The following is a 21,186-nucleotide window of genomic DNA, read 5'->3' as shown; positions in this document are numbered from 1 at the left end:
TCACAATAAGTTTAGTGAGCACCCATCATCTCATATAACATTAAAGAAATAGAAAAAATCTATTTTTTCTTGTGATGAGAACTCCTAGGATTTAAGAACACTTAGTATGAGATATGGAAAATAGGGAGTTGCTGTTCAACAGGTATAAAGTTTCAGTCCTGCAAGATGAATAAATTCCAGAGGCCTGCTATACAATATTGTGCCTATACTTAACAGCATTGTATTGTGTAGTTAAAATTGTTTTAGGAGGGTAGATCTCATTTTAGGAGTAAATACTTCAGGCATCATAATGGTAGACTTTCTAAAACTCCACAACTGAATGATTTAATCCATATATTGTAATACACTATGCAAATGTTAGTTTAAAAATTACAGGACAAGATAAGACTTTGGGGGTTGAGGGTGAGGGTTAGAGAACCAAAGATGATTGAGGTTTTGAGCTTCAGTGACTAAAACAATTAAGGTAATATTGCCAGAAATAGTTTCCGTTAAGACTATTTGGCATTATAGAATTTTGCTAGGCTCAAATCTCTTTTAAACTTTTCTAAAAAGTGTGGGAATTGACTCACTTATCTATCTTACTAGCAAATGTCCTTATGCATGCTGTTTCTCTTTGTGGTCATGCAACTGAGGTGTAGAATGAAGGAGAGATGGTAACCAAACTCTTTTGTGAAGAAAAAAAAAATGCTATCAGTTTTCTTGAGGAGTGGCTGATTCATGCTATAAGGAGTTTCTTCATGCTATAAGAAACTCCTATGACAAGGATAATTAACCTGAAGCACTTAAATTCATTATATTAATGCCTCACAACCTGTGATCATTTAAAAGATTCCAATTTAGAAGTGAAATATATCAATTATTCCATTTCTGGTAGATTGTCCTTCTCTCCCCTGGGCAGTCAACATTGTTTCATTTTGTTTTCAGACAAAAGAAAAAGGATCCACAAGAGTTCATGCCCTGAACAATGTCAACAAGGCACTACAGGTCTTGCAGAAAAATAATGTAAGTGGAACCCTGGACAGAGTCTGGATACCATGAGACAGAATACTTAATGTTTGAGTGAGGGCTTTGGCCCTAAAAACAGAGAGAGCATTTCGAGTTCTCTCATAAATCAAAGCAGTTATCATTAAGAGCACATGTTCTAGTTCATGTGCCTCTGCTAATGTGATTCAGGAAGTAAATGCATGCATCCACAGCGGGGCAGGGAAAGGTGTGAACCAGACCTGATTGGCCACTTTGTGGTGTTCTTAGATTTTACATAATGCAGTTATATTTGGTGGCCAAATTAAGCCCTGTGGTAAACTCAGCTCCTTACAGCAGTGTTCATGAAACAAATGGCTTTTGATAGGCTGACTATTATTTTTTATGTATAAAGTGGGTTCATACATGATGATAAAGTTTGTTTGAATTGAGCCAACATTTATTAGATAACACATCCAAGTATGAAAGTTACACAGAAAGCTCAGTATTTCAACTCAGCATAAGAGTTGCAAATTTTTTTTCTATTCCTATGTTTGATTAAGTTTAACTAGAAGAAAATATATGTGTGGTATTAGAAAATGTCAACAATCATACGTAAACAAGTGTGTAGATGAAAGGAGTTCTTGTCTCCTCAGAGTGACTTTGAGATTCCTCCCCTCTCTCATGATATTGGAGACAGCCCTCCTTTCTTATTAACTTCCTACAATCTTTCTAATTAACCAATACATTTACTGGCTTTTTTTTGTAACTTCCTAATTACATTACATCTCTCTTTCAAGGATAAATTCAAATAATTGATCATATACTATTAAAATAACCATAATTAGTGATAGATTAGTAATGATGTATACTCCCCCAAATATTGCTCAGCTCATCTAGCAGGGAGAGGACATCATTCTGGAAATGGAAATGAAAGTTGTGTAGTAATTGGTCAGTTTTATGAAAGGTTACTGTCATATTTAACCTATGAAAATTATTTTACAGAAGTGTTACACATTTTTATTATTTTCCTGCAATGATTAACTCTATATTTGCAAATTTTCTGCAGCAGAATAAGATAATCTATGGAATGTTTGCCTTATTAGCAGTCCTATAGCACCTTTTTATAAACTTTTTTTTGAAGTATAGTTGATTTCCAATGTCGTGTTAACTTCTGCTGTACAGCAAAGTGTTTCACTTATAAAAATCTATATTCATTTTCATATTGTTTTCCGTTATGGTTTATCACAGAATATTGAATATAGTTCCCTGTGCTATACAGTAGGATCTTGTTGTTTATCCATCCTGTATATACTAGTTTGCACCTGCTAATCCCAAACTCCCAATCTTTCCCTCCTCCAGCCCCATCCCCTTGGCAACAAGTCTGTTCTCTATATCTGTGAGTTTGTTTCTGTTTCATAGATGTGTTCATTTGTGTCATACGTATCTTAGATTCCACATATATGTGATATCATATGGTATTTGTCTTTCTCTTTCTGATTTACTTCGCTTAAGGATGATAATCTCTAGGTCCACCCATGTTGCTGCAAATGGCATTATTTCATCCTATAGAACATTTTGAAAGATCAGTAGCATATAAATTAAGAAAACATTTTAACAATATTAGGAACTTAGACAAAGAAAATGTCTTTTTAAATATCAATTCCTCGTATTCCATTACAAATATAAGAGCAAGGAAAACAGCAGAAAACTCAAAGAATTATTAGATTTAATTTAGTTGAAGAAATTGATCTCTTCCAAGCAAGAAAATGTCAAAACATAGGCTGTTGGATCTCCTTTAAAGTAGTGGATTAATGAAACTGTAGATTTTTTTTTTTTTTTTTTTTTTTGCGGTATGTGGGCCTCTCACTGTTGTGGCCTCTCCCGTTGCGGAGCACACACTCCGGACTTGCAGGCTCAACAGCCATGGCTCACGGGCCCAGCTGCTCCGCGGCATGTGGGATCTTCCCAAACCGGGGCATGAACCCGTGTCCCCTGCATCGGCAGGCGGACTCCCAACCACTGCGCCACCAGGGAAGCCCTGTAGATTTTTTTTTGATAAGAGTTTTGTTTTTTCACATACTGATTATAGATTATGAATTTTGGGGTTTTTTTGTATATAATATAATTATTAATTTTATAGTTTTCAATATAGGACCAGAAGAAATTCTGACAATAAAAAGAAAAACCATAAAATAAAATCCCTGTGACTTTGGGAAAAACCATATATTTCTTAGATGTGAAAACAAAGGCATGATGCAAAAACAGAAAAAATTAACTTGAACTTCATCAAAATTATGAGTTGTTCTTATGTTCTGGATATGAGTCCTTTGTTTATTTCATGTGTTGCAAATATATTTTCCTTCTCTGTGGATTAAAATTTTAACTCACTTTATCTTTTGATAAAGAGAAGTTCTTCATTGTGATGTAGTTCATTTTTATAAACTTCCACTTTATAATTATGTGTCCTGTTTAAGAAATATTTGCCGGCCGAAAGCCATTATGGTAATTACATTTTGCTTTTATCCGTATAAGCTTTATTATTTTACCATTTGAATTTGGATCTATATTTCACCTGGAAATGATTGATTATTGTGTATGATATGAGGAATGGGTTAAGATTCAGCTTATTTTTTTCACTTGGAGTCTGAACGACAACATCATTTATTAAAAAGAATGTTGCTTTCCCATTGTTCTCTAGTACTAAGTGTGTCATAAAATTTTTTTCAATACATTTGTAGTTTTATTTCTGGACTTAAATTCACTTCCATTGTTCTGTTTGTCTATACATCATGAATACCATGCCATGTGGAATACTGCCATTTTATAATGCATCTTGTTATCTGGTGAACTTTTACCACTTTTTTCTTGTTCAATATTTTCTTGGCTATATTGGCCCTTTGTATTTCTAGGATCATTTTCCAATCATCTTTTTAATTTCCACATAAACCTTCTTTGGAATATGATCAACATTGAGTTAAATCTGTAGATCAGCTTGGGAAGAACTGACATCTTTACACTATTGAGTATATTAGGTGTCTCCTATGATTTTCTTCTATACTTTATTTAATTTTAGGTTTTATAAAATGAGAAAAAGAAATCCAATGGAAAAAATGGACAACGAACTTGAACGGGAACTTCACAAAATAGGATGTTCAGAAGTTCAAGAATAATATGAAAGTGTGTTTAACCTCAGCAATAATTGGGGAAATTACAATTACAATGAGATACCAATACAAATTCACAAAAATGGTTGAAATTAGACTGATAATGCTAAGTGTAGATGAGGGTATGGAATAACTTGAACTCTCACAACTAACTGGTAGAAATGTAATTCAGACAGCCATTGAAAATAGTTTGACATTATATACTAAATGTGATAAAAATTTGCATTTCTTATGACCCAACAATTTCATTCCTTAGCATATAACAGACATACATTTCTATGTTTGCCAAAAAATTCATATATATATATATAAAATATTCTTTTATATATATGAAAGAGTGTTCATAGTAGCTTCATTTGTAATAGCCAAAATTAGAATGAAAGTGAGCAAATGATAGCGACACACAGTACATAAGATAGATCAATTTCCGGAAAGAGAAAAAAGTGAGATACAAAAGTATATCTACTGTAATTTCGTTTAATTAAATTTCAAGAATAAGCAGAATGCTTCCATGAGTTTAAAAGTCAGAAGAATGGTTAGATTTTAAAATGCAGGATGAAATCTTCAGAGGTGTTGAAGATTTCCATGTTTTGACCTGGTGGTCGTTATACAGGTGCATTTGCTTTGAGAAAATTTATCAAGCTGTACACTTAGGTATATTTTCTGTATGTAGGCTATCAATTTTTTAAAAAAAGTTTAATAAGAGGAATGTAGGAAGGGAAAGTAAAACTGATCTTACAACCTGCCAAACTCCAAATTATGGCCATATTTATCTATCTGAACATAGACCGTGTATTTTATTATGAAATTGTTTAATAAAATGTGATAAGTGAATATACAAAATTAGAATGTGATTAATGGATCTTTTCTCAGGAGGTTATATTTCTTACTGAAAATAGAAAATCTTGATAAAATTCCAACGTTTTAGCAGGCAAAGACCCCCGAATGAGGGTTAAATTGGACAAAGAGTCCTTCAAAAGCAAATTTCCACAAAGCTCCCATTTGAGCCAGGGCCCTAATGGAGAATGGCGTATAATTGAGGTCTCTGTATTAAAGGACAGAATCTCAAGTGAAACATTCTCCAGTGTAAACCAAAACCTTGAGTGAAATAACCTTTACCTGAGCTAGCCCCAGGCCAAAAGATACAGAATACAAATGCTCAAAAGTAAATGTATTATCATTATATACTTCCCATTATTTTGTAATAAAAGAAGACAGAAAAGAACTGGAAAATATTCCAAGGGACATGTTTTTTACTCTCTGATTATTAGCATAAAGAATAAACACACAAAGATAATGTTCAAGAGCAGGATTTTTTCCTAAAATTGGCCTTGGGTATTCTATAGCAGATGACTAAATGATCCTGGGATGGGATATAAATAAATCAGCATATTAAGTAAAATAGTAGATAGAACTATTTTCCTTTTAAAAATCACAAATTCTCAGAATGAACTATAGGAGGCATTGATTAGAGATTTTGAGTAGTCATACCTTAAACAGAATAATGTTAGTATTTTTAGATTCAATGCATTATTTATTGAGTGTCTACTGTATGTCAGGTTGTATTCCAAACGGTAGGAACACTGCAGTCAGTGATCAAAACAAATGCAATCATTTATGTCATGGAGTTTAGAGTCAAATACCAGAGGACGTTAAATATGTATAATGTATGTAGTGATAGCTAAGTGAATGAAGAAGAGACAAACAGACTAGGAGGTTTGGGAAGGCCTTTGGTTAGGTTGTCTTATAGGTGGAGACTGGAAGGAAGTGAAGGAGTGAACCGTGGGATTATCTATAGGAAAATGGTCCAGGCAGTGGGATAAAAAGACCTAGAGGAGAAAAAGCATTGGGAAATAGGACTCAATAGGTGGAGAGGACTGAGTGTGGAAAAAAATGTAGTAGAGTAGGGGATCAGAGAGGTAGCAGGGTGGTGCTGGGAAGAGGAGAACATGGGGAGCCATGGTTAGGGTTTGAATTTAGTTCTAAGTGAGATGACAATGACTAAACATAAAAGGGCTATTATAAATTAAATGGGTAATAAAACAAGTTCTTTTAAAAGTCAGAGATAAGAATATTAATAACAAAGAAAAACTTATAAGTATTTGAAAATATAATTTTTATCCAAGAAAGTTGAAATCAATAATTAAAACATAATACAACTTACTGCATAATAGAAATACTGCTAAAACCATAAAGAATAAATGATGGAAATATATTTTTATTCAGAGCCTTTAATTCACCATTGTCAGATTACAACACAGTTAGCATCAAAGAAAAAAGTTGAGAATACAAATAACATAAACTGTAGATTTAATAGTGATTTTCTACCTATTGACACTCCCAAGCATAGATGATTCTATAAAATTTGTGTGAATTATATATAAACCTTCTCTCCCATAAGGTTGGATTTGCAAGGAAAACAGTAGTTTATAATTTCATTTAAATGAACCAAATCCAAATCTGAGCTCTCAAACAGGCATTCAGAAAATTCTAACTTTGTCATTATTAGGAACGATTTCCCCTATCCCTAGGGAATGGCCAGACATCAGTGGACCTATGTGGTGCCTTTTATAGGCAGGGGAAAAGCCTTTCATTTTTAGTCCATTGAATTATCCACTGATATAGTCACTATCCAAGCCCAAGTCATCTCATGAAGCCATGTGTATCATTAACAGTCCTGAAATGAATCAGAAAACCTATGCAAAGACAAAGTTGAAAAGACTGTAATGAAAGGAATATATACAGAAATATGGGCAGGATTAAAGGAACCAACAATGAATGGTGAAGCACCAGAGACTAGCCTCAGTTAATAGGCTTTACTACCCCTAAACCTAAAGAGACAAAAGGAGAGAGCTGTTACCTTAAACCAATGAAAGCTCTAACCTTGGGAGTGGGTCCACTGGATAGCAAGTGCAACCATAGGTACCTAAAGAATGCAGTTACTCTCAAATCATGGCCTGCTGGAGGAGGTGGGAGATTGATACCTTAGTCTCTCTATTCAATCCTCCAACAGTCTGCCAGTGCTGCTCATTGGTTGAACCTAACTAGAAGCCAGAGGGTAAGAGATCCTGGATGATGGAGCCATCTCATACTAGGTGGGTCATCTCAAACAAAGAAGGTGTGAAGAATGTGGGAGGGGGAGCAATCAGAGAAAACCCAGCCCTTCAGATAGCTCTATTTTTGTTTTGTTTTGTTTTTTTCTGGTCAAAAGAAGACGGGAATCTCTATGTTAAGAGCCCTAATGTTGGCCAGGGCCCAACCTTGCTGGGTGTAGCAGGAAGCCTTTCACTATTTTTTTCTTTTTTTAAATATTTATTTATTTATCTGTCTATTCTGGCTGCACTGGGTCCCAGCTGCAGCACGCGGGATCTAGTTCCCTGACCAGGGATCGAACCGGGGCCCCCCACATTGGGAGTGCGGAGTCCCAACCACTGGATCACTAGGGAAGTCTCGGAAGCCATTCACTTTTAAGGCCATACCACCTCCCCCATTTGCTGACAGGGAGTGGAGGTGGTTTCTGGCTAGTTTTGGAGCCAGCTGACATTACTCTCCTGTGCTTCTGGGGAACACCAGAATAAGAAAAGGAAGATAGACTAAGAGTTATCTCTAACTTCTACCCTGCTATAAAACTTACTATAGGCATAGACGAAGATAAACATATAAAAAACGTCCTTGGCATATGTACAAATAAAAAATGGATAATATATTAGAATGTAGTGAAAATGTCATTAAACACATAAAAAGAACTTTTAAAGTGCATAATCTTTGATGATAATAATATAACAGTAGAAATTAATAATACTTAAAAAAATTCAATTTGATTAATTTAAAGTGTATAAGAAACCAAGAGTACAAATCCATGTTTGTATAGGAAAAAGCATTCCATGAGAAAACCCATGAGAAATGGCCTTGGTTCTACCCAGAGGTTCAATTTTTGTCTTTGCTTTTATCTTCATTAAAAAGAAAAAAGATAAAATGAATTAATTCTAGCTTTCAACCATAAATGTTACAAAAAAGAAAAAAATGCTCTAAGGAAAGTAGGAAATAAAAGATAAATGAAGAAATGAGTTAGAAAAAAGAAACGCTAGATAAATTTAAGATATTAGTTCCTTGTAATAAAATCATAAAATAGACTAATCTCTTATAAATTTAAGCAGAAAAAAGAGGGAAATAAATCATATGTATGCAATTTAAACATAGAAAATATTAAAAATAAGTACAAGAGTAGAAACCAAAAATGGAATCTACACAGAACTATATGTTGATTATAAAAAAGCAATGAAATTGGATTATATTCTATTTAAAATCATAAATTACAAGAATTAACACAGTGGAATATAGAGTACCTACATCAATAACCAAAGGAACTTAAGAAATCATAAAACAAAACCAAACAAACTTTTTACAAAGACTTCTGGGTCCAATGGAACTAGTGGAAAGTTCATTCAAAGTTTTAAGAAATTGATAATTACTAATAGAAAATCATGAGGGGGCCTCCCAATTCTATAAATCTGTTCACAAACCTAATTTTTAAAATCACCTGAAAAAAATTGGTCCTCCCTTGTTGTTAAAGGGATATTAGAAACTTCCTTTTGAAAAGATATTTGTGGTAGTTTCACGATCTTCTTAGGTCAAGTTCATTTTGTCTCTTTCCTTCCTCCCTCCCCTCCTCTCCTCCTCCCCTCCCCACCCCTTCCTCCCCTCCTCCAATTTGGTCTATTCCTCTGCCATAAATGACTAGTTTTAGCATATTCCCTAATTGTAAACTAGCAACTCAATGTGAGCCTGTGCTTCAGTTTCCTTTCTTTTCTCTCCTGACTTCTCACTTACTCTCCTCACTCAAATGTCACTCACAACTTAGCTTTGTAGAGCTCAGACACCACATTTATGTTCTGACTTGCATTCTCTCTGGTGGCTGTTTTAACATGAAGTTATCCCTGCTATCAGTAATTTATTTGTGAAAACCACTTATTGAGAAAGAAGTACTTCTAAGTGCAGTGATGCCTTTATCACATTTGCTGAGAGCAAAGCACTTTTGAAATAAAGTTGGCTGTGGTTTAAAAAAGCAAACAAAAGAAAATACAAAATCCTGTGAAACAGGGGATGACTCTACCAAATGGTTGTGCTTGTCTACATACTAGCTCAAGATAAAATGTATCCACAGCTTCCATTTATTTGTAACTTACTGAAGGTAGATAGAGCAAATCTCAGATAAAAGGGAAACATCTCTCATACTGCCATTCTATCATTCCTTTATCCTTCTCCACTCTTGTTTGTGGGTAGTCCCCTTCACCAGACATTCTGAATTAAGTTCTACAGGTCTTTAATCCCATCTTCTCTCAGACGTAAAGAAATATTTAATGGGTCATTTGAACTTGTTTATTGGTAGATTTTTTCCCTTAGATATAAGTAAATTCCAGTCAATGAGTTTCTTCTAATACAAATTTACATTGTTAATCATTTTATGTAAAGTTGAATAATGATTGATTTTTTTCACTGGTAAAGGAATTTAGCCATTAAAAGACTGGTAGGGAGATTGAACGGTCTGTGGTGTTTTAAACTGTCCTCCAGGTGCATTATGATACCTGTCTTCCATTCATTGGCTGATCCCAGTTTGTTTCCTCTTCTTCCATCCCAAGATTTCCAAGTGTATACTTTATGAATCCCAGTGCCTTTTTGAAGTCATAGAATGCACTCCATCATTATTTTAAAGAACCTGACAAAAAATAGAGTGTTGCATTATACCCTGGGCATATACTGGGACTTTACTGATTTAACGTGATTTAATATTAGCTGACACAGTTGTAAATCTCATAATTATGTTCACTACTCTCATCAATTGTCTATGACAGAGTGGCACAATTTTACCAAGTAATTTCAACTATACAAGGTGAGATAGCACAAAGAAAATAAGATCGTTGTTGTACATTATTAAACCACAAATCCAAAATGAGTACTTAAAAAGCCTAGGGTGAAAATTCAAATGTCAGCTATGTTCAAATATTCAATTAATCACATCATTGAAAATTGTCACTGAATTAGATTGAATGGTTGTCAAATGTCACTGATCTGAAAAATGATATAGTGTTCACTCTTCCTGGCATATGATCTTAGATAAAGAGGATTCTAAAGTGTTCTTTAAAAGTAGTATTTTATGTGTCCTTTAAGTATTCAGAAACTTAAATAGCCATTTAATGTATTTGGGGGTATGTCAGAACATAATATCTTTGACCAAACATAAACTGCTTCCATTTATTACTCATAAAATCTAGTGTTCAGATATAAATTCCAAATTTTTAATTTATGTTAGACAAGTATTATTTTTTATATTAAAATTTCGGTCCACACAATAGGCCTGTGATACGTCTGCACCTTATATATATTGATTCCAAGGATCCAGAAGAAGTGTATCCATTTAACCCTGTCACTCACTAACTACAGGATCTTTGTCAAATAATTTCATGACTTTGGTTCTACTTTGTCATCTGTGAAATGTACTAATACAAATAGTTGCACTTATTTCAAAATATTCTTCTATGGAACATAAAAATATATGCAAGCATATCTTATAATCTTTAAATTCATATTCCGATGCAATATGAAATTATTCCTCTTAAAATGAAGCTAGTTATCACTGAAAATAATTTCATAAGGTGAATTGTTTACCTTCCCCCAACCCCGTAATTTTCTTGCATCAAGGAAAAAATATTATGTTTTTCCTTACATATTCAACTTAAAATTGAGGTAATCATTTACTTTGATTTGTACGCATGGAGCTCTTTTGGGATAATAATAATATGGCTATAAATTATATTATAATTGAAAATTTTTCTCATTATAATGAATGTTAGTCATGTATCTTAGAATTTTTTGCCATTGCTGTTGCCAAGTGTTTTGTTTTTTTTTTTTTTTCTGGAAATCAGTATACATGGCTGAAAACTAGAAAGCTCTGGCTACATAGGGTTCTTTTTTAAAATTTTTATTTAAATTTTATTTTATTTTTTATACAGCAGCTTCTTATTAGTTATCTATTTTATACATACTAGTATGTATATGTCAATTCCAATCTCCCAATTCATCACACCACCACCACCCCCACGCCCCGCTTTACCCCCTTGGTGTCCATACGTTTGTTCTCTACATCTGTGTCTCTATTTTTGCCCTGCAAACTGGTTCATTTGTACCACTTTTCTAGGTTCCACATATATGCGTTAATATATGATATTTGTTTTTCTTTTCCTGACTTACTTCACTCTGTATGACAGTCTCCAGGTCCATCCACATCTCTACAAATGACCCAATTTCGTTCCTTCTTATGGCTGAGTAATATTCCATTGTATATATGTACCACATCTTCTTTATCCATTCATCTGTCGATGGGCATTTAGGTTGCTTCCATGACCTGGCTATTGTAAATAGTGCTGCAGTGAACATTGGGGTGCATGTGTCTTTTTGAATTATGGTTTTCTCTGGGTATATGCCCAGTAGTGGGATTGCTGGGTCATATGGTAATTCTACTTTTAGTTTTTTCAGGAACCTCCATACTGTTCTCCATAGTGGCTGTATCAATTTACATTCCCACCAACAGTGCAAGAGGGTTCCCTTTTCTCCACACCCTCTCCAGCATTTGTTGTTTGTAGATTTTCTGATGATGCCCATTCTAACAGGTGTGAGGTGATACCTCATTGTAGTTTTGATTTGCATTTCTCTAATAATTAGTGATGTTGAGTAACTTTTCATGTGCCTCTTGGCCATCTGTATTCCTTCTTTGGAGAAATGTCTATTTAGGTCTTCTGCCCATTTTTTGATTGGGTTGTTTGTTTTTTTTAATATTGAGCTGCATGAGCTGTTTATATATTTTGGAGATTAATCCTCTGTCCATTGTTTCATTTGCAAATATTTTCTCCCATTCTGAGGGTTGTCTTTTCATCTTGTTTGTAGTTTCCTTTGCTTTGCAGAAGCTTTTAAGTTTCACTAAGTCCCATTTGTTTATTTTTGTTTTTATTTCCATTACTCTATGAGGTTGGTTAAAAAAGATTTTGCTGTGATTTATGTCAAAGAGTGTTTTTCCTATGTTTTCCTCTAAGAGTTTTATAGTGTCTGACCTTACATTTAGGTCTTTAATCCATTTTGAGTTTATTTTTGTGTATGGTGTTAGGGAGTGTTCTAATTTCATTCTTTTACATGTAGCTGTCCAGTTTTCCCAGCACCACTTATTGAAGAGACTGTCTTTTCTCCATTGTATATCCTTGCCTCCTTTGTCATAGATTAGTTGACCATAGTTGCATGGGTTACATAGGGTTCTTGTTGTCGTTAAAGTGACATTCTATATTGCCAGGTGTAAGATACATAGTATTTATAAAAATTCAAGTTAAATAATATTATATTGAAAGTATGTATGTCTTTTATCTTACTCTATCTTGTGAAATCATTTTTGAGGGCAGTTTTATAGAAGGCAGCAAATGATGCCCTCTAGTATACAATAGGAAATTTTGCTTAGTTTAGTTATAAGAGCTACTTTGCCAAAAAGTTTAGTTCTGCACCTTATGTTCAATAAGACTACCTGCATTGAAATTTCTATTTTGCTATATTTGTTTCAATATTCTTTCACCATTTTAATGTTTATATTTCCTTAACATTATGAGATTTTAAAAATTAACTGCTTAAAATCTTTAGTGTCAAAGAGGAAGTGTATAAACAAACAAAAACACAGTTCTGTTAAGAGTTACCTTGTGATGTATGATTATCATAAATGCATCCAAAATACAGAGAAATTTTAACTCATTTCACTAGTCTTTAAGCAATTTGATAAAACAGTCCATTTTTTGGTCTTTGTCCTCAACAGTTAATATGTGGTATATGGTGGATGGTGAAAAATATTTAATGAATGACTATGTAAAGCTTAGTCACTGAAGTTAGGGGGTAGTATCTTTATAGTGCGTTCCCAGTACTAAGTCTTATGATGTATTCTACGTCAAAATGTGCTTTTGAAAGGTATTTTTCAATGCAAATTTCTATATTTGTTTAAAATAAAAAATAACATTTTGAATGTAGAGATATGAGAGGGAAGAAAAAAAACCTGCCAGTAGAGACCCAAGGCCACAATGGCCAATGCAGCCCACCCTTGATGTTGTATATATTGAACTATTCATCATTTAATAAAAAAAGATTCAATACATGCATCTTTCAATGGCAAAAGTGGGTATGATTTATGCCCATAAGTCTTAAAATTTTATATGAATCTTAAACACAGTATAAAAGCACATGCTGCAGGGCAGTGAAACACCTTTGCTTTTTCTAAATTTTTGATCTTTTAAATGCATTATATTTGGAAGGATTATATAAATACTTGAGGAATTTCTCTTGAATATGGAGAAGTCTCTTTAGCTTGACTCCATGATGGCAGATGTTTTATAAAAGGCACTTAGCACATTTAAAAAGCAAATCCTATTGGTCTTGAGTGTTGGAAAGAGATTCTCTATTATAAACAGTTTATGAGAAAGAAATGTATGGATCTGAAAGAACCAAATATATAGAAGGTAGAAGTATCTGCATGAGGTCTATCAGGAGGGCTGTTTATTTGATAAATCCCAATGCATGGTTTTTCCCTAAATGTTAGTTATTGTTTAAGATTCTGGTTAAGGAAATCCACTCAAACTTTTAAAGATGATATTTCATGGTTCCTTTTATAATCTTACATTCTATGTGAAGTTATTTTATAAGATTTAATCTGCAGCATTTTTCGGTTATTTAAACACACATACCAAGACTGATAAGTACAAAGACTGCTTACCCTTATCCCTTACCCCATGCCTAATGAAAATAAAAGCTCAGATTGTATTCTGCATATTAAGGAACAAAAGTGACTCCTCCTTAGGATAAATCTTGAAATCTGAAGTGATCTGGAAGAACCACATCCTTTGAAACATATGAGGAACCTCCTAGCCCTAACCTAATATCAACTGGCTGAATGGTACAAGATGTGTTTTCATTAGTCCCTGTAGTTATGAAATGTCCTTCTCAGTGGTTGTCTAAAAAGACAAGAAAATCATTTATTGGAAAGATGATGGTTCCTTTATTGAATGAGACATAACTTTCTACAACATCCACGTTAGGAATGCAAATGCTTAAATTATTTACAAACTAAAACTGGAAAAGTTTATCCATCTCCCTGCCACCACCAAAAATTTCAAAAGCATGGAAAAATTTGTAAGAGATTTATTCCTTAGAACCTTGTCAGATATATCACAGGACTATCACTCCCTTGAATTTATTTATCTTTTTTCTTATCTTTTACCTTCTGTTTTACCCTGAGAAGTTCCATTTTCATTATTTGACCTGGTTATTGCAATTTTTTAAATGTCAAATGTTCCTCATTCCAAAGTCACTGTGTGCAAGTTTATGTCTGATGAACTCATTCTGCTATCCTTCCTCCTGTAAAGCTAATCAAAAATAATATAAACTTGTCTAGGTCAGTACTCTCCTTTCACTAAACCATTACATTTCAGGTTCGTTTTAAATCTTATGGTTTTCCTAAGTATTCTTAAATCTTACATATATCAGTATTATATGTATAAATCCTTTCAATATAACCACCGTGGGCTATCTAAATTTAGCTTGTAGAAAATATTACTGACAATGCTAGATTGCATCCAAGCCTTGAAGGAACTGGGGATAAAACAAAACCTCAGATAAAACAAACATTATTCTCTTGAATAAGCAAAGGAAAAGAATTGTTCCTCATGCCCAGTGGTTAGTAAACTCATTTAGTAGGTAGAACACCAGGAAGGAGCAGTGCTCTCTGGAATACTTATATATTAATCATAGAATTACTAAATATAAATTTTTGTACAAAATCAGATATTTTAGTCTAGCTACTAATGTGGGGACAGAATAGGAAGTCCCTTCAATTCGTGTTCTCACACCTATAAAAAGGATAACAATAGACTACTGTATTCCAAAAGCCAATTCCTTAAGTTTCCTAGGTGCATTTTTTTACAGCCAGCTCATCCTAACCCAAGGGATTTTTTCCTATGAGTTCCCATTTAAATATTCTGCTGGAGCCACAGTAAGGTTCCATTAATGGTGAGGGAATTCCGTGGTGGTCCAGTGGTTAGGACTCCACACGCTTCCACTGCAGGGGGCCTGGGATCGATCCCTGGTCCGGGAACTAAGATCCTGTGTGCTGTGGTGCGGCCAAAAAAAAGCAAATGGTGAGAATTTTCTATATATTCCAGAATTATGTTTGAGTAAAGCATCTTCCACAGATAACACTGCAAAACTCTGAGCCAGAATCTAATGTTACTTTCTGAGTAGAGTCTTAGGCCTGTTTGCAGGAACTACTAAAGCCAGTCTTCATGTGGAGGTGAACTTTTTCTGCAAAAATTCAATGCATGCTGTTTAATTTTCACACATAATATCAATTTTCACACCTATTCATTTGGTGTCAGATGCTTTCATTCTGCAAAACAGGGAAACATAACTTTGGGCCTCCTCAGTGACCTCAGGATTGAATTTCCTGTTATTTTGTGCTTGTTACACCCCCCCTACACACACAGAATCCATTTATTAGCATATGTCATATAAATGGGTTTTGTTTTGCTTACTAGACAGACACATAGTTATTCATTTAACATAGATATTAACATATTTTAATTTTAATTTTCCCTTTTCATAGTTATTTGGAAATTAGATTGATAATCCTTGGAAGATATAATTCCAGAGCATATATTAGGAAAAAACTACGTAAAAGAAAACAGAGAAGCAATTGTGCGGCGTGGTGATGATTATTTGAGAAAAGCTAGTAATGATTTTAAAAAATATATAATTCATAGCTACATGGTGAGATATGGGGCATTATTAACAACACCAAGCATACGAAAATTGAGAGTCAGATGGATTAGCCATGAAAATGAACAAATAAAAGGGATTATTGTTTGGTAAAAGAAATATTCAATAGAACCTGAATAATATGCCATTTTCTGTAGACTATAAAACCTCACAAATTTGTGTTTATAGGATATCACACATGCACACTCACACATACACTGATTATATGAATAGGGAGTCTTTTAGGTCAGATTAGGAAAGAAGTTAGGAAGAAAGTGGGGCAAGCAAAATGGAAAATAAAACTTGTCTCAAGAAAAATAGGAGAGAGGCATGTATAAGATCTCATTCATGCATTTGTGTAAAATAATATTTGTGTGGTCTTATATATAAAGAAATACAATATTTATAAAAAGAACAAAAATGAAATGATATATACACACATACATATGTACATATACACAGACATAGAAAACAGTACAAAGATTAACATATAGTTTACCACTCAAAAAATGGGGATAGTTGTGTTTCTTACAACCCAACTACAGGATGACAAAATACCCACCTATGACAACACGACTTGATCAAATATGAACCTTTAGAAAGGAATGATGATTGGTAATAATTGCAGTGTGATAAGAGTTACCCTCTAAGGCACACACAGTTGAGAATATATGAGTGAAATACCACTTAAAAGCCAAGCTATTTACTCATTGCGCCCTATGGCAAGCACCACCAACAAAACTGGCCTACTGGATAGGATGGTATAGTGAGTAACATTGGCAATAAAAAAAGTGAACTAACAAAATATAATTGCAAATCAACAGAAAGTTACATAAATTGGATTGCATTATTGTAACTGTCTACAGAATATCCCTGTAAAACTAAGATTTAATACTATGCTCTTATTGTTTATTGAAGGTTGACAAAAGAAATCGTCAAATGGTTATCACTGTAACACTTGTAAAGTTGTAATTAAAGATGTGGTATATTACTATAAAATGCACATTTCTTAGAGTTGAGAATTGTGAAAAGGTTTGTTGTCCCTGACAAAAATGTAAGCGTCCTTGTACTAGTTAGAGACATTTATAATGAATCTCAGCTAGTTTTTTCTCAATGCCCATAAGAATTAGCCAAGATATGTTCAACTTCTCTGGTATTATTATTTTTCTACCTCATAGTGCCCTAACTTGTTCCTTGCATTCCTTGGGATTTTTTAAGACTCTTCATAATCCTGCCCCAGATTGTTTAACAACTTCACACATGCCACCTTGTCCCTGAGTACAACACTTCTAATTCCCAACCATGTAATATCTTTTATGCTTGCCTCCCCATATCCTTAGTCACATGTGTCTTCTTCGCATGCCTTCCACACACACACACCCCTTTATTTGTTCCAGTTTTATATTCCTTCTTTACAGATTCGGTCAACACTGAATATTTCCTCTTTCTTTTGCTTACACTGTCACAAAAATTTCTTTTTCTCTACTGGGCATCCATGAGACACAGTTGCCTACCTAATTTTTTCCAGTGGTTATAAATAAGTTTTATTGGAACACAACCATGCACATTCCTTTAGATATTGTCTAAGGCGTGTGTGTGTGTGTGTGTGTGTGTGTGTGTATGCGCCAGTGGCTTCTTTTTATTATTTATTTTTATTGTGGTAAAATGTACATATCATATACATTACCACTTTAAACATTTTTAAAAATTGGTGTACCATTTTAACCATTTTTAAGTGTACAATTGAGTGGCATTAGTATTATACATTCCCCTATGTATGCAACCATCACCACTATCCATCTCCAGAACGTCTTCACTATCCCAAACTGAACCTCTTACCTGTTTAAAAAAACTCTGTAATCACCTCTCTCTTAGCTCCCGGTAACCTCTATTCTACGTTCTTTCTCTATAAATTTGACTATTTTAGGTATCTCACATAAGTAGAATCATATAATATTTTTCATTTTATGGCTGGCTAATTTCACTTAGCATAATGTTTTCAAGGTTCACTGATGTTGTAGCATGTATCAGAATTTCCTTTCTTTTTAATATTGAAGAATACTCCATTGTATATATACACCATGTCCTCTTTATCTATTCATCTGTCAATGGATATTTGGATCATTTCCACCTTTAGGCTATTGTGAATAGCTGTGAACATTGATGTATAAATATCTGTTTGAGTCTCTGCTTTCAATTCTTTTGGATATATACCTAGAAGCGGAATTTTTGGATCCTACCTAATTTTAATTAACTTTATTTTGTGACCTGCTATTAGCCTGTGAGCTTTTTGACATTAGGGGTTCTACCTTAGTCTTCTTTATCAGGCCTGAGCACAGTCCCTGGTATAATATAGATTGGATTTTAAAAGGGATTTTATGGGGATAAATAAATGGAGGAATCATCTCCCTGCTCACACAGAGAACAAGCTTATGAGAGTGGATAGGGGCAGCTGGTATCTAAGTGCCTGCTGTTTGCTCTTAGTCTCCCCAGGATGATCCCTATGGCAAGTCTAAACTTAACTACCAGTAGTGATTCCTCAAGTATATCTATTTTCTAAAAATCACATGTTCTTTATTTAAATAATTGAATCTTCAAAAATATATGGTCTGATTCTCAGTCACTATAATTAAGTTCCAGAAAGCAGGAGTATTTTTCCCTTTTGTGTTCTAAGTTCATCAGTGCCTGACATATGAATTTGTTGAATGAATTAATCAGTAAATCAATTCTTAAATTTATAGCATCTTTTCCACATGGAGAACTCCTCCCCTCTACTGCCACATGAGGAATCCCCAGATGAAATGTAGATGATGGTGCTTTCTTGTTCAGGAGTTATTAATCTCCCCTGGGATCTAAATTCTAGAAACTTGTTGTATCTACTTTGTATAATTAAAATGAAGGTATCATGGCAAATTATTGTTTGCATGTATAGGAAAAAAATCTATGTGAATGCCCAGTAATTTGAAATTCTGATATTTACTTCAGCACTGAATTAGGAAAAATTTGCATGGGGTACTACTAAAATTCAGCTGTCCAATGAGAAGCATCTGCATTGTAGAAATAAGCAGACGTGTAATGTGTTACAATGGCAGTATCACCTTGACTTTCCTATACCCAAGAAAATCAAGGTCTTTCACTTTAACCAGCTTTCAGGACTTCTGCTCATCCACTCTTCAATACAGCCTTACTTAAATGTCCATTTATATGCTGTCCATTTACTTCAGGCTGACTTCTCTGTAATGTCCATGTGGTACCATCCTCACATGTAATCTATTGCATAGCTTAGTAATACCCTCTACTATAAATTATGTGTGGAATTAAACTATGGACTTGTATCTAGATCTTTTATCCTTATTTCAGTGATTCTATATTTTTCTGTATCAATTATTTGTTTTAATCCAATCCACCAAAAATTTGTATATAGTTGTGATATAAAAATAAATTTAAGTATTAGATTATCCATTGAACCTACAAATAAGTTTATGTGGGGAGTAATTGGGAGTCATTTGGTGATGAAACTGAAGAGTAGCCTTTTTATTATTTTCACCTGGATTTCCCACATAGCTTCATAGTTTTAAAAGTTATAATTAATAGGATTTAGAAAATTAAGATGAATGATAAGGAATATATTTTAGCATTGAGTGAGAAAATGGTAAACCCATCTTACTGGAGGAAGAGACAAGAGGGAAAGATCCAAGTGAGACTTAGTTCAGTAAAGGTTTAGAGCCTGAGAGAATGAAAGGTTTAACCAAAATGAATGTCAGCTATTTAGTGAAGCTATCTAGAGGAGGATAAATGGGAAACTCTCTCAGGTCAATACCCTCAGGACAAGACAAAATGGCAGAGTCCTGGAGACAGCCAAAAGAAAAGTCAACCAAAGGAATCAGTGAGCCTAGGGGTAGTAAGTAGGGAGAGAAATCTGAATTCTCAGCCCTCAACCCTTGCTCTGACAGTTTCACTCCCATTGTATAGACCTTAATCTGAAGTTGCATATTTGCTTTATTGTGATATTCTCTCTTTTTAAAGTATCCCTGGATACTCATTTTTAAAGTTAACCTTTTTCTTTGAGATAATTGTAAATTCACATGTAGTTATAAGCAATAATACAGAAAGATCATGTGTACCCTTAACCCAGCTCTACCCCAATGGTAACATACATTAAAATTATAGTATAATATTACCATGGACATCAACATTGATACAATCTACCAGTAGTATTTATGTTTCCCAAGTTTTACTTGTACTTTTGTGTGTGTGTGGCCACGTGTTTTTAGTTCTTTACAACATTATCACATGCGTTCATTTGTGTATCCACCATCAGAGTCAAGTGCAGAACAGATCCGTCATCACAAGTATCCCTTGTGCTACCCTTTCATAAACACATCCACCTGCCCCTCCCACCCCACCTCAGTTCCTAACCTCTGGCAACTGCGACTCTATTCTCCATTTCTGTAATTTTGTCTTTTCAAAGCTGTTACATAAATAGAATCATACTGTATGTAACCCTGTGTGATTGGCTTTGTTTTTTTCACTCAGCATAATGCCCATGAGATTCACCCAAGTTGCTGCATGTATCATCAATAGATGTTCCTTTTCATTGCAGAGTGGTAGTCCACGGTATGGATGTACCAATATGTTTACCCATTCACCTTTGTATGGCATCTGGGTTGTTCCCAGTTCTTGGCTGTTACAAATGAAGCTAGTATGAACACTTAAGTATAGGATTTTGTATAAACAGAAGTTTTTTATTGCTTTAGAATAAATGCCTAAGAGCCCAATTGCTGGATTGTATGGTAAGCACATGTTCAATTTTGTAAGAAACTGCTGGAAATGTTTTCCAGAGTTGCTGTACTATTTACATTTCCACCAGCAAAGCATGAGTGACCCAATTTCTCTATATCCTCATCAGCATTTGATATTGTCACTATTTTTTAAACTTTTTCCATTATGATAAGTATGTAGTGTTAACTCTTTATGTTTATAATTTGCATTTCCCTAATGGCTTGTAATGTTGAATATCTTTTCATGTGCTCATTTGCCTGATGTGTATGTGTAACCTGACTCCACCTAAAAACGTTAGGAGCAAGAAGGACAGGAGATGGGATTTGTCTTGAAAAAATAAAACTCTGCCAGATTTTAATTCCCAAACCCAGTCCTAGATAGAGAAAAGAGAGCTGGCCATTAACTCCGTTGTTTAGTAGAGTTCTAACATGTATTTCTAAAGCAAGGA

General features: G+C 34.0%; 1 protein-coding gene across 3 annotated transcripts in view; it reads left to right on the top strand.

Moving 5' to 3' along the window:
- The window catches only part of DMD (dystrophin), a gene marked incomplete at both ends in the record, with an annotated part of 2,093,893 nt that overhangs the window by 373,485 nt on the left and 1,699,222 nt on the right, over positions 1-21,186 (top strand). For all 3 annotated transcript variants that reach the window (XM_079728248.1, XM_079728247.1, XM_079728246.1), the window contains one exon: positions 925-1,002. In XM_079728248.1, coding sequence (XP_079584374.1) covers positions 925-1,002 — 78 coding nt within the window. The remainder of the gene's footprint in view (positions 1-924; positions 1,003-21,186) is intronic.

This window comes from Hyperoodon ampullatus, assembly GCF_949752795.1.
Source record: "Hyperoodon ampullatus genome assembly, chromosome: X".
NCBI lineage: Eukaryota > Metazoa > Chordata > Mammalia > Artiodactyla > Ziphiidae > Hyperoodon > Hyperoodon ampullatus.
Note: the sequence above shows the minus strand (reverse complement) of the source record. Positions and strands in the feature narration are given on the sequence as shown.